Source organism: Larus michahellis, chromosome Z, assembly GCF_964199755.1.
Source record: "Larus michahellis chromosome Z, bLarMic1.1, whole genome shotgun sequence".
Classification (NCBI taxonomy): Eukaryota; Metazoa; Chordata; class Aves; order Charadriiformes; family Laridae; genus Larus; species Larus michahellis.
The window spans coordinates 62808824-62822907 of record NC_133930.1 but is presented as its reverse complement, the minus strand read 5'-3'; the positions used below and the strand labels follow the sequence as shown (position 1 = coordinate 62822907).

The 14084-nt window shown below is 44.0% G+C and overlaps 1 protein-coding gene across 3 annotated transcripts in view; it reads left to right on the top strand.

Annotated features, from left to right (window-relative positions):
- The first annotated feature begins 7543 nt into the window (after positions 1 to 7543).
- Positions 7544 to 14084, top strand: part of FBXL17 (F-box and leucine rich repeat protein 17) — a 285625-nt gene continuing 279084 nt past the window's right edge. For all 3 annotated transcript variants that reach the window (XM_074570083.1, XM_074570085.1, XM_074570084.1), the window contains exon 1: positions 7544 to 8429. In XM_074570083.1, the coding sequence (XP_074426184.1) occupies positions 7677 to 8429 (753 nt within the window). In that variant the 5' untranslated portion in view covers positions 7544 to 7676. The remainder of the gene's footprint in view (positions 8430 to 14084) is intronic.

The following is a 14084-nucleotide window of genomic DNA, read 5'->3' as shown; positions in this document are numbered from 1 at the left end:
GTATCCCTTTGGTCAGTTGAGGTCAGCTGTCCCTGCTGTGTCCCCTCCCAGCTCCTTGTGCACCCCCAGCCTGCTCGCTGGCGGGGTGGACTGAGAAGCTGAAAAGGCCCTGATGCTGTGTAGGCACTGCTCAGCAATAACGAAAACATCCCTGTGTTACCAACACTGTTTTAGTCACAAATCCAAAACACAGCCCCATACAGGCTACTATGAAGACATTTACCCTATTCCAGCCGAAACTGGTACAGGTACCAAAGGCAGGTCTGTGCTAGCTCTTATTGTTGTGTAATTTATTGCAGGCTTTGTGGCTTATCTACAGACTACAAACATTTTTCTTTCTTTAACAGCACATACCCTTCAAAATTTGTATTTCAGTCATGACTGCGGTTCTGTAAGGTTTCTATAGCGCTCTATAGAAACAGAAAGAGAACAAGGAAGAAAGAAGTGAGGCTACTGAGTAGACGTCCAGATAACATGGACAAGGTCACCTCTCTGCAAAGGATCTTCTGCCTCTTCCATTGGCTTCTGCTAATTCTTCTGGGACCTTGACTGATGTATTTCAGGGATGGCCATTTATATTAGACATCATTAATATTTGCTGCTCTGTAGTTTCTTCCTCTCACCCAAGAAGGATTTTATATGACATTCAGCCAAAGAATTCATCCAAAACTCAGTGTTTTTTTTCACGTAGGACGACAAGTAACAACAACAATACTGAGTGTTGGTGACCAAACGGCACACAATGGCATCTAGCAATCCAAAACAAATATGCAGCTTCCATTTGTATACAACTTGTCAGTACCTTGCATCTCCCTCTTAGATACAGTTTTCTATCATCCAATTATCTGCTTAATATTATCTTTTTACATGAAGTACGCACTCAGACTTCAGTCCATTACAGTCCCATGTGATCAACTCATGTTGTTTATCTTAAATTCTTTATTTTCATAGCTGGTCTGCCCATCCTCATTGTATCAATATCATATATGTAGTGTGTACACCTCATTAATGTTTCGAATGTACACATCTTGCTTGTTTAGTCTGTTACCTAACTGCTTACCAATCATCGCTGCAAGCATTCCAGCACATCAGTTGCATAGCCACAATAATTAGACTTCCTGTTTTTCAGGTTTTTTCAGTGTTGTTTTAGCTTTCGCTGAGATAAAAGCAATTGCAAAGCAGTTAACACACTACAGGCAAAAGAAGAAAGCTACGTTGATCCCAGAATTTAACAAACTAAGCTGCAGATCTAATACAAATAAGCTATAAAGGCATGAAATTGGGTTCTTAATGGACAATTAATAAATTTAATCTGATATCCAATCATGAAAAGTGTGAGATTGTAGTATAGCTTTTTCATGGGCGTGGTCAGACCAAAAAAGCTTTAAAATGGAGATTGGTAAATGTAGTCAACAGGATTATGCAATGTAACTACCCATGATTGAATTGACTCTGGAGGTGTCTCACAGACCTGTATTTTCATATAGATTCTGAAAAGATGAAACTTGATTAAACATATGCATATGATCAGAAAACAGGACATAGTTTTTAATCTGTCATGTTAACACTGGATGTCTCAGAACGTGGATATTAGGTCATTATTCCTTTTACACAGAGACCACCTGTTTATCAGGCATTACATCTTGCTGTTCTCAGATGAGCAAATGTTCAGATGAGCATTCGTAGCATAAGTTACTACTTTCACATTACAAACTTTCCACTGTATCATACCACAGATTTCAAGCTCTTCAGAGCCTGAAGTGCACATAAAGTGCCTGGGAAAATGAGGCTTATATCTCTCTTGAGTTTTCTATGAGCACGCTTCCAAGCAGATACCATAACTTACTGTCTTGATAAAAATGTTGCAAGTTATCCATACTATAATTGCCATATACACGAACTTTGATGAGAAAGTTACAACAGATTGTTGTAAAAATAGCAATAAAACCAAAAATATACCAATAAGGAAGAACTTCAGGTCTCTACTTTGTATTTACTTTTATGCTGTTTCTAAACCCAAGGTGCTGGGGTTTAGCAATTCTGCAACTTCCTTCCATCTATTCCTTAATCATGTTCCTAACACACCATTTAAAAGCAAATCCATGCCTTAAGAACCTGTTCTCATGAATTGGTAATTTTATGAACTGTTGGTGGGATCAACCAGCAACAAGCTATGGCAATATTTCTCATAGACCCAGTTTCCTGAAGGTCAGTCCTGAAATCCAGATGAACATGCACTTATGGGTATCAGGCCCAGATAGAATATGATAACTATTTTTTGAATTTTTATTTCTTGTGTTCTTTCGCAGCTCAAAAATTAAATACCATCCTACTCTTGGGTCATCAACCTGTGTGGCCTATTTAAATATGCACAGAGATAACATTGAAAAATGCCACAATCTATTGCTATATATGTAATAAACCTTTAATATCATAAATTTAGGGGATTTTACTGCTTAATTTCTAGATCGTGTTAGTTGTAACTTTCAGGCTTCCAACATTACTGGTTTTATGACTTCTAATTTCATGAAATAGATACAGTGATAATGAAGAAATGAAGTGTTAGTTATATCTTCCTTCTGACATTAATGCGATGAAGATTTCACAGCTGTTAAAGATCATGTAATATTTCATCCTGCTTCTACAGCAAGCAGTTAACATGCTTCCCTTGCATGAAGCAATAGTGACATCCAGTGTCAAAACCCTTGCACTGATCAGAAGCACCATACACTTCTCTATGTTTCTCACTTATCGTTCAACGTTATCATTTAAAATTTGTTCAGCTCTTGCTGGCTATCAGAAAAAGGACAGTCTACCATCTTGAAAAGTGGTCTAAAGCCTCCCTGTATATGTGCATGTTTGTATTTTAAGTCTTGTCTAGATTACTAAAAACAAACTAAAGCTTATTTATCGTACTGACACCATTTTCCTTTTGAGATGAGATCTTGATCACAATGAATTTGTTTTACAGTTCAGAAATTTTAGCGGATGGTGCCTTGAGAGAAATGGGTTTCAACTTCAGATGGAAGAGTGAAAGCAATGGAAATAATCTGGCTGCCTACAAATACTACAAATCCTTGAGGAACTTTGAAAACCTACTTAATTGAAACAGCTAGATGACTAGACACAGATACGTATGTTTAAGTAACAAAGATACTCCAAAAGAATGCTGTTAATTAGGATGTGGGTAAAGGTTACATTTCATCACAGCTGGTGAGTCCCTGCCCTGCCCTGCCTGCCCCATGGGGACCCCCTGTGGGCCCTGATGCCCTGGCCTCCATGGCATCTTGACAGCACCATTGGCTTGTAACTTGCCTACTTACTGTGTTCAAAAGTTCAAATTTCACTACATGGAGCAATTTCAGAAATAATATAATTTCTGATACACATTATGTCTGCTAAATCCTTTGTGGCAGTGGCCCAGCTGTACAAAATATTCCATTCTCAGGTAACAGTGGCATAAAACCACTGAGAGGATCAATCTACTTAGAGGGGAAGTAAACATACTGAATGTATTTATGGTAAACACGGTTGTTGGGGTTCAACCCTGGCCGGCAACTATGCACCACACAGACCCTCACTCACTGCCCTCCTCCTGCTCCCACCCCAGTGGGACAGGGAAAGAATCGGAAGGGTAGAAGTGAGAAACAAACTCATGGGTTGAGATAACAACAGTTTAATAATTAAAAAGAAATAATAATAACAACAATAGCAATAATAGTAGTAGTAGTAGTAGTAGTAATAGTAATAATAAATTTGTAAGGAAAAGACGGAGGCGGGGACAAAGAGAGAGGAAAATAGAACCCAAGAAAGACAAGTGATGCAAATGAAAACCACTGCTCACTACCAACCGATCAATGGCCAGCCAGTCCCTGAGCAGCAGCCCCCCCCCACAACCTTCCCCCTAGTTTTATTGCTGAGCATGATGTCCTGTGGTCTGGGGTATCCCTTTGGTGAGCTGGGGTCAGCTGTCCCGGCTGTGTCCCCTCTCACCTTCTTGTGCATCCCCAGCCTGCTCATTGGTTGGGGCAGCCTGAGAAGCAGAAAAGGCCCTGACTCTGTGTAAGCACTGCTCAGCATAAATGAAAACATCCTTGTGTTACCCACTATTTTCAGCACAAATGAAAAACACAGCACCATACAAGCTGCTATGAAGAAATGTAACTCTATCCCAACCGAAACCAGCACAACAGCGAAACAAATAGGATTTTGCAAAGAAAGCACATGGCTTTCTCTACACAAGAGAATACTGATAGGTAAAAAACCTATCTGCTGAGACTCCATCCATTACATGGGGGCATTCAGCTGTCTAAACAGGGGATGCCATAGAGCAGCTGGTGCCCCTACAGGCCATAGCTATGCCCTCTGTCACATACCCCGTTCCTTTGTGGGCAGCTCTGTCACTCAACACATCTAAGAAAGAGCTACAACTATTCGTAGGCAGTTGAATCCCACCCTCTGAAACTTCATCCAGGTGACCTTTTCAATATCAGATGACCAAAATACATGATTCTACATATAAATGACAGAATTGGCTAAATCCTGATCCTGACAACATTGGTGAGATGAATTCAGTAAATTAAAATAGCAATATAACAGATGTGCAGAAGAGGCAGTAAAAATGAGCAACAGCAGTAGAAATTAGAAACACAGTACTCGAGGTGGGGCCTCACCAGTGTGGAGGACAGGAGGATGATCACTTCCCTAGTCCTATTCACCACACTGTTCCCGATGCAGGACAGGATGCTGTTGGCCTTCTTGGCCACCTGGGCACACTGCTGGCTCATATTTAGCCAGCTGTTGACCAACACCGCAGCTCCTCTTCTGGCAGGCAGTCCTCCAGCCACTCTTCCCCAAGCTTGTAATACTGCATGGGGTTGTTGTGACCCAGGTGCGGGACCCAGCACTTAGCCTTGTTGAATCTTATACCATCGGCCTCAAACCATCAGTCCAGCCTTACCACAGCCCTCTGTAGAGCCTTTCTACCTACAGCAGATCCACACTCCTGCCCAACTTGGTGTCATCTGCAAACTTACTGAGGGTGCACTCAGTCTCCTCATCCAGGTCATTGATAAGGATATTAAACAGAGCTGGCCCCAATACTGAGCCCTAGGGAGCACCACTTGTGACTAGACACTAACTGAATTTAACTCCATTCACCACCACTCTTTGGGCCCAGCCATCCAGACTTTTTTTTATCCAGCAAAGCACATGCCCGTCCAAGCCCGAGAATTGAAAACTCTATCATTGCTATGCCCAAGATGGTCTTCAGCCACCACAACACTCACAGGTTCTCTGTTCACCAAAATATAAACCTTGAGATAAGATTATTTTTCTCTAAACATTATTGTCTCAGTTTCTCACTCCTGCTCCGTGGACAGTTAAAATTCATTTCTTGTATCTCGTGCTGGAGCAGACAAACAACATGTGCTACACCGATTCCGCAGAAGTGGTTCTGAAAATGTTTATGGTTCTAATATCTGCCAATACAACTGCCAGTGGAACAGCTCCGCTGTCATCTTTAGGGCCAAAATCTTGTTACCGGATAAGTGACAGTGCATAGAATGAGTAGCATATGAAAACTGACCATTTATGATCTTAGTTTTCTTTCCTTCTTTTATTCTGCAATCTTTACAGCAACAAAAAAAAAACCCTCAGGAGCAGTGTCCCAAAGACCAAATTCAAGGACTGAGCTGTAGTTATCAGGAGAAAAATGACAAGAATTACGTAGGAAAATTATCTGAAGGTGAAATTGCTTCGGAAAGGCAGATGAGATGAGACGTGTCCTTGTCTGTGTTCTGTGCAAGTCAACTTATTTCAAAAGGAGGTAGCAGAGATGGATCACGTCAAGGTAAATATTAGAGGAATGGGAAGAATTCCATGATATATATGTGTATGCATGGTGTGTATACATCTCAAAATAATGGGTCAATATATATCAGACATGAAAGTGACATGCAGAAGTCAGGCACCCTTGACAGCATTTCTGTAGGAAAAACTAGTATGTGATGATATAAGTAAAGACCATGCCACAATGACTATTCAGAAGCTGCACAGCCAGATTTAAAAATTATATTTATTTTGAATATTTGACATTGCAAACATTTATTCTGAATGCCATTTAGTTTGAAGTCTTGACTTGGACTTCCATCTTCTCTTAATGTTGTCTTTGTTTGTTCTTATTGAAATATACATTTCAAAGCTGAGGGAGGAAAAGACCTTGCCAAATTTTTGCCAAAATTTGCTGCAGTTTATATTGATGGGTCTCAGTGACTTATAAATTCAGATAAAATATTCTACTGCTCTACTTTTATTCAATGGTATATTTAGTATTTTTCTCATAGCAAACATATTTTTACTAAGCTGTTGAAGACTAATAATAATACAAGTAACAAACAAAAATAATAGCGTCACAGGTATTTTAGTCCTAACATAACTCGTTCCTGGGAAAAAAGCAAAAAGACCTGCTTCACAGTATGTAATACTGGGCATTTCTTTTGCTACTCTTTGTTATCTAATAGTGGCACTGCACCATACATACTCTAGCTATAACTTGCCTTCTCCATCCTGAAACACCTTTTACTAAAGACAACATTCAATATGTATTTAAACCTATATATGTAAGTCAATTTACACCAATAATTTAGAACTGAGTGCTGAAACATGCAAAGGAATTTTGCTAGGCATTGAGGATAGTCCTAATTGAAGCATTATGGCCCATTTTTGCCAAGCTTTATATACTCTGGGCACTTGCAGGGAGGTGCAACATGCTGCATTTGGAGGTGAGCGTCCAAGGAGCAGGGGCGTACAGGGATGGAGGCCCTTGTTCTGGCTGAACAATGATTTAAAACAGCAGAAAACAGGTATTTGCCCGAGCACGTCGGTGGGAAGAAGGCATTGACGGAGAAAACTTGGTGTGGGTCTCAAAGCTTGTGCCACCCTGTCGCTCCCAAATCCCAGCCGTGGTCCTGCACGGATGCGCACCTCAGGCACCAGTGGGCAGGAGCCTTCTCATCCTTCCCTACAAACTGTGACCAAAAAAGCCTTTATTTCAGGTATTCAGAAATGCGTTAAGTATTCTATACATATTATATACATATAATAATACACGAACATGCGTATGATATGCTTAGATACTGACTCCATACATCTGGATTTATACACACAGTGCATTTAAACAATGCCATGTACGCTGCACGCAGTGGCTACGCCCGCCCGCACCCCAGGGGTGTGTGTGGCAGTGAGTGCGTGTGGGGCGTGTATGCGTGTGGGGCGATTAAGGGGGTTGTGGGTGGGATGGGGCAGGGGCGGCCCGCGCCCCCCCCGCGGAGCCGCCACCGGCTCCCTGACGGGCGGCTACGAGGAGAGGCCGCCGGGCCCGCCTCTGCCGCCGGGCCCCTCAACGCCTCTCCCCGACGCCGCCGCTGGCGGCTGCACCGTGAGGCGGCGGCCCGGTAGCGGAGCGCCGCCCCCTCGCCTCCCCCGAGGGAGGTCAGGGCGGCGGTAGCGGAAGCTTCTCCCTCCCGGCGCCGCGTCCCGGAACCAGCCCCGCCGCTGCCGCCTCCTGTCCTGTGCCGGGCCCGCCGGCTGCCGCCCCCGCCGGCAGCATGACAGCGCCCGCCGCCGCCTCCCGCAGGTGACACCCCGCGGGCCCTTCCGCCTCTGCCGCCTCCTATATGGGCCACCTGCTCTCCAAGGAGGCAAGCAGCCTGAGCCGGGACCGCGACCGCCGCTGCCGCCGGGGGAGGAAGGTGCCGCCGCGCAGCCGGAGCTGCTTCCTGCGCGGGCCCTGCATGCTCTGCTTCATCGTGCACAGCGCCAGCCCGCCCGCCCCGGACCAGCCCCTGCCCGCCGGGGACCCCCTGCTGCCACCGCCGCCCTACGCGACCCTCGCCAGCGCGGAGCAGCGCGCCGCCCGCCGCCTCCTCCGCCTGCCGCCCGCCGCCTGGGAGCCGCGGGGCCGCTGCCAGCGCCTCCTCCTCTCGGGCCTCCTGCCCTCGCCGGTGCGGGGCCTCCTGGGGCCGGTGAGGCCGCCCGGAGAGGTCGCCTCCGAGATGGTGTGTAAGCGCAAGGGGGCCGGCCTGCCCGCCTGCCCGCCCTGCAAGCAACCGCGCTGCGCGGCCGCTGCTGCGGCGGAGCCCGAGGCCGCCGCCTGCCAGTGCCCCGGGGAGGCGCAGCTCTGCGCCCTGCCCGCCGCCGACAGCTGCGCGGCGGGCGGTGGGGGAGCGCCGGCCCGAGAGGCCGCCGGGGACAGCGGCGGCGGGGGGCAGCCCACCTCGCCGCCTCCTCCCGCGCCGGAGGAGGAAGGGGAGAAAGAGAAGGAGAAAGGTGGCGAGGAGCCGCTGGAGCACCCCGGAGACTGCTGCCGAGAGCCGCTGCCGCCGCCAGCCCCGGACATTAACCAGCTGCCGCCCTCCATCCTCCTCAAGGTGGGTCGGGACGGGAGGGCGGGCTGGCCTACTCCCTCCCCGCGGGGAGGAGCGGAGGGACGCGGAGGCCCAGGGCTTGGCCTGCCCCCGGGGTGTCGGTGTCCCTGGGCGGGCTCGGTGGCTTCTGGGGCCCGGCAGCCGCCACCTGCGGCGGCTGCCGGGACTGAGGGGAGGGAGCAAGTCGTTAACTGGAGGTGAGGACAAGGCCATACTGCTGGAGAAGCTGCCCCGTTCTTCAGCCTGGAGAAGGGAAGGCTCCGGGGAGACCTTGTAGCAGCCTTCCAGTACCTGAAGGGAGGCCTACAAGGAAAGATGGGGAGGGACTTTTACAAGGGCATGTAGTGGTAGGACGGGGGCTAATGGCTTCAAGCTGGAAGAGGGTGGATTTAGGCTAGATATCAGGAAGAAATTTTTCACTCTCAGGGTGGTGAGGCACTGGAACAGGTTGCCCAGAGAAGCTGTGGATGCCCCATCCCTGGAAGTGTTCAAGGCCAGGCTGGATGGGGCTTTGAGCAGCCTGGTCTAGTGGGAGGTGTCCCTGCCCATGGCAGGGGGGTTGGAACTAGATGATCTTTACAGTCACTTTCAACGCAAACCGTACTGTAATTCTATGACATATTTTTTGACTCATACCTGTTAACTTTGTAACATGTCCTTCACAGGTAGCTTATTTATATCGCTGATGGAGTACTCAGCAAGGGGGACAATCACTGTATTTAGTGCTTCTGTGTAGGTCAGAACTACATAGATAAGTTTTCAGTGTTGGCTGGGGGGAAAAAGGTTGTATTACTGTGTATTTTGAGTCAATGTTGGGTTTACCGGTTTCACAGTCAGCCTGAGTATTTGTAGCCCTCTTGAATTGCATGCTTTCATAACCTCTTACCCCGTACCTTCAAAGAACAGTCTCGCTTTTTTTCCTGTCCCTTTTGCTTTCTTTTGGTTCCTTTAATACTACTTTCTGTTGAGAACTACTTTTCAAGCTACTCTGTTGATCTAGTCAGCATGCTGCCTTTCTGCAGCAAAGCCTTAGGTAAAAGGATGAGTCTGGCTGTAGCTGAAGCCTGTGATGTTTTCCACAGTTTGATGCAAGTACATCTTTAAATTTTGGGGAACAGAGTTTCAGTATTACGGCAGCTTGCTCTGGGGTAAGATGGCTAAACTTAAAGCAGGGCATGATAATGGCGGAGACTCTTCTTGTTCTTTGCATACTGCAACTTCTAGAACCCCAGTGTAGAAACTACTTCCTTTACTCTTTTGTTAACAAACAATCTATTTACCTGTCTGTCTTGCAGATAAAATGAATTCTGTGGCATTTTCAGTTTGTTTGTTTTGGTGTTTGTTGTTGTTTGGTTTGGGGTTTTTTTTAGGTACATGTGAATGTGTTAGTAGGGGTACATCATGTTTTATAGATGCACTATCCAAATTCCTTTTTGGCAAATATTTAGAACTCTTCTATTATTCTTTCAAACTATTCTTTGAACATAACTTTTTCTTTGATATTCAGTTGTTTTAGGATTTCAAACCGGACTGACTTGATTAGTGTGGCTTATACACTTTTTCTGATCAATGGTATGAGTACTTTTCTGTGGTTACTTTAGTACTCAGTTTCACTTTTTCAAAAATAATAACCTGTAACTGTCATAATTCGTTTAATAGTGAAGGTATGTCATGCCCATCTCACTATGGACTAGTTTAAATATTTTTCCCATGTGGTTTTCTGTTTTATATTGACACAGTACCTCATTTGTATGTGTAATTTCAAGGGTTTTCTTTGACATATTCCTCACCTCCTGCAATTATTTTGTCTCTTCAGTCTCCCTGTAGTCCAGCAGCTTCTGCAATGTTTTTGAAAAAGGCTGCACTTAATTCCAGCAGCTGGAAGCAACCTACTCACCTGTTGGGGGGGTGGGGGGTGGGAGTGTTGTGTGTGTGGTTTTTTGTTTTTTTTTTAAATTATGTCACACACACACACACCCCCATTGTTGCCCCCTCCCCCATTTGCCCTTCAGTCCTTAGCTAGACTTGTGGGTTGGGTTGGTTGTTTTGTGGTTTGGGTTTGGCTTTTTTTGGCTGCTTCCAAAACATCCTATTCTGTTATGGGATGTATAATTTCAGATTTCTGATCAGGTGTCTTGTTAACTGTATTATGCGGGTGCCTAAAGGCCTTCATGTGCTAGGTTTTGATACAGATAGACTATCCCAAATAGAATCCTTTCTCCAAAGGTGCCACTTTACTATGAGAGGGTGGGAGACAAATATACCCAAAGTCTTTACTAAACTTTTCACAGTAGGCAGTGGAGACACAAACCTTCATACAGGGACAAGAGATTCCACCTTCAGAAGTCTTGGGAGGAAGGTCCTGGGTTTTTGTATGTGTTCCTTCCCTTAATTCCCATCTCTGCGACCTCCTGACAGCACAGGAGTGGCTATCACCCGTGTCTTTATGTGGGCTGGAGAGAAGCCCAAAGAAACATTTTAGGATTTCCTAAGTAACAGCTGGCTGCTTAGAGGTGGCACCATGGCCTGTCAGGTACTGTTCTGTTGTTAAGCAGTTGTTAAGTCTCCCCTAAGTGAAGGATACGGTGCTGGACGGAAGGGTTTGTCAGACTGAACTTGGCCTGCAGGTCGTCGCATGGGTCCTACTGAATCGGGAAGCTTGTAGTGCATTGTGCCCGTTGATCCTGTTCCCCTGGCTGGGAAGAGGCCTTTTCCTCAGCATGGGGGGCCAAAAGCACAGATCAAACATGCTTACAGATTGCTTTGCTTTTCATTTGGTCACTGAACATATATCAGAAAAAAAGTGTTATACAGTGGGCAAAATTTCATCTGTAAGCTTTGTAGATGAGGGTGATTACCTTTGACTAAAGGGTAGTTTAAATCCATAATCTTTAAAATCTGAGGGGAGCTAAGGAGTTACAAATCAGTTGATTTAACTGTAACCTAGAGGGATATGTGAATGAAAGAAAATAAGGGAGCTATTTGTAAGTGTGCAATGCAGAAGATTACAAAATCTTGTGCTATATATCACTAAGTTTTCAAAACTTTGTGCTATATATCACAAGTGTGGACCTGCTGCGATTTCACTGCTGTTTATTTCTGGAAAGCAGAAATTAATCTTCCTGTTGTAGCACTTGCCTCTTTGCAGTGCTGCTGTTGAATAAAAAAGTTAACTGGTGTAAAATGGTCTGCAGACTGAGTGAACTTGGTAATGCTGATTCAAACACTTCGGATTTTCTTTTGAGCTGTATTAATAGGAATTGTGCATGTAGAACAAGGTACAGAAGTTCTCTGCTGTGCTTGGTGCTTTTAAATCCTCTGGTAGAGTACTGCATTAGATTGTGGGCACAGGGGTCTCCTTAAAAAATCCACAGACAAATTGGAGAGGCATCAAAGGAGAACTAGAGGTCGTGGAAACATGGCCCGTGATGGTAGTTGGAAGATTCTGTTCAAACCGAATGACACCTCTGTTCAGAGGGAAGACTGAGATGCCTCATAATCTCTTATTATGAGAGAATTGATAAAAAGTCCGACTGCGTTCCTGTCCTTTGTCAAATAAAAAGAAATCATAAGCTTAATTTGATGTGAGGGAAGTTTAGGTGAGATACTTGGAAAACAACACTGTGAGAAGATTTATGTCTTGACAGAAGTGGTTTCCTGTTTCTGAGTTTATGTGAGGAGTTGAGATTTTTATGTATTAATTCCTTTTTTTTTTTTTTTTAACAGCAAGGAGGATGCCCTTATCAGGGATGTTCTAGGCTTACTTGAACTTGCTTCAAAACAGAGAAGGGTCTAGAATAGATGACCTTTTCAATGTCATCTTTCTTGGTTTTGCTGCTTTTATTTTTATAAAGCATGGACACATGCTGCTCTGCAGCAGAGACCTTGCGCGTTTTAGCTTAGAGCTAATGCACTATGAACAGACGATAAGTGTGTGTATGTATTTCATTTAACTTAAAGTTTTCATAAATATATTATTATTTGAGTCACTACTAGCTCCTTTTCTTGCATATTTACTCAACGTTTTTTACTTATTTTTCTCATTCTTCCCTTGCTGTAATAACTTGCATGTTTGCTTTTGTTGCTGTAATAACTTACATGTTTGCTTTTGATAATACTGATATTAAATGCAGTGCTGGCATTGCTAGCAGCACTGCATCTAAGATTATTTGAGTGATATGAAGTGGGTTTGATAGACAAGAGCTAGACCTTTAGTTTTGTCTTCTGATTTCTGAATGCTGGCATTTATTTTTAATAAACTTGCACCTGAAAAGACTGGATATACATGTTACAGTTGCACTGTGATTTTATTTTTTTATTTTTTTTTAATTTTTTCTGGCCTAGTCAGGAGGCAGAGGCATCAAAATACATCATTTGGATGTATTTATCCACAATTTCATGGAGTCACTATTGTAATACCAGCTTTTTTTCCTTCTTAAGCTGGCGTTCCTATCAGTTCAGTCATGTAGAGTTTGCGTTGAGCCTTACTTTCAGCTCTAGCACTGAGAAAAATGGAAGGGGTTTTGAAACTTTGTGGCTGATGCAGGGAGGTAGATGTTCATTTATTTCAATCTTAATTGTTCTGCTGAACTCCTTTTTCTCTAGCGATGGACAACACAGCAAGATCGCATTTCCCCCCCCCCTTTTTTCTTTTTTTTTTTTTCTTTTTTCCCCATGAAGCTTACTGTCACCCTGTGATTGCAGCAGGGAAATGAACCACCTTTAACTTCACTGTGCTGGTGCTGGGCTTCTGGAAGTGCAGCTGAAGGGTACAGTTATAAAGGAAAGGTGCGCCAGTAGACTAGTAACAAAAGCAAAGGTAGTGTATGGACGTTACTTCAATGATAAAGTTCTGAAAGATGTCCTGATACATTTTGTGATTTGTTGCATAATTATAAAAATAAATAAGTATTTTGCTTTCTACAGGGGTGTGTGTAAGGGTGACTTTTGTGTAAGCATGTATGTTTTCACATTACAGAACGAGAGTTATGTGATGGAGGAGACAAATATCTTGGAATTAAATTTTTGCTTTTTCCTGAAGGCAGATGCCTTGACACTCATCTCACATGGCTGACAAAATTTTCTCCTATTGTTGTTTAGGTGTTGCTTGGCTTGCTTTACATCCCCGAAACTATGTACTATTGCATGGAGAAAACTAATGGATTGCAAGATGTGTAGTGTTTGAATGCAAAGTAAATTAAATATAGGTCTTGCTTTCATTTCCTATTCATTTATTGGGTGGCTGTTTTTGTTCAGGGTGCCTGGACTGTGTTTGGTCTTTCACAAATTTTTTGTATTTCGGTGTCTTCGCTTTTAAACTGTTGTGATTCAGAAGCAACACGGGTGTCTTTTAGTGAGGACAGATGGACAGTGGAGGACATGTTCTTTTGCTGTTAAGGCTATGAACTTTTTGGTTTCAAAACAAATCTAGTTGATGCAATGTAATGAAAACAGTATCATAGATATCTATTATTCTTGGATACGGAAGATTTTTATTGAGAAAACTTGATTTGCAAAAATCTTTACCCTTCTAGTTAGATTGAAAGATCTTTCAAATGAGAAAAATGGACAGAAATAGGAGATGTGTGGATTCACCTTTTACAGTCTGTCTTCTGCCATGAGGCCTATGGTCTATCTTTTGTTCATGTTCTTAAAGTT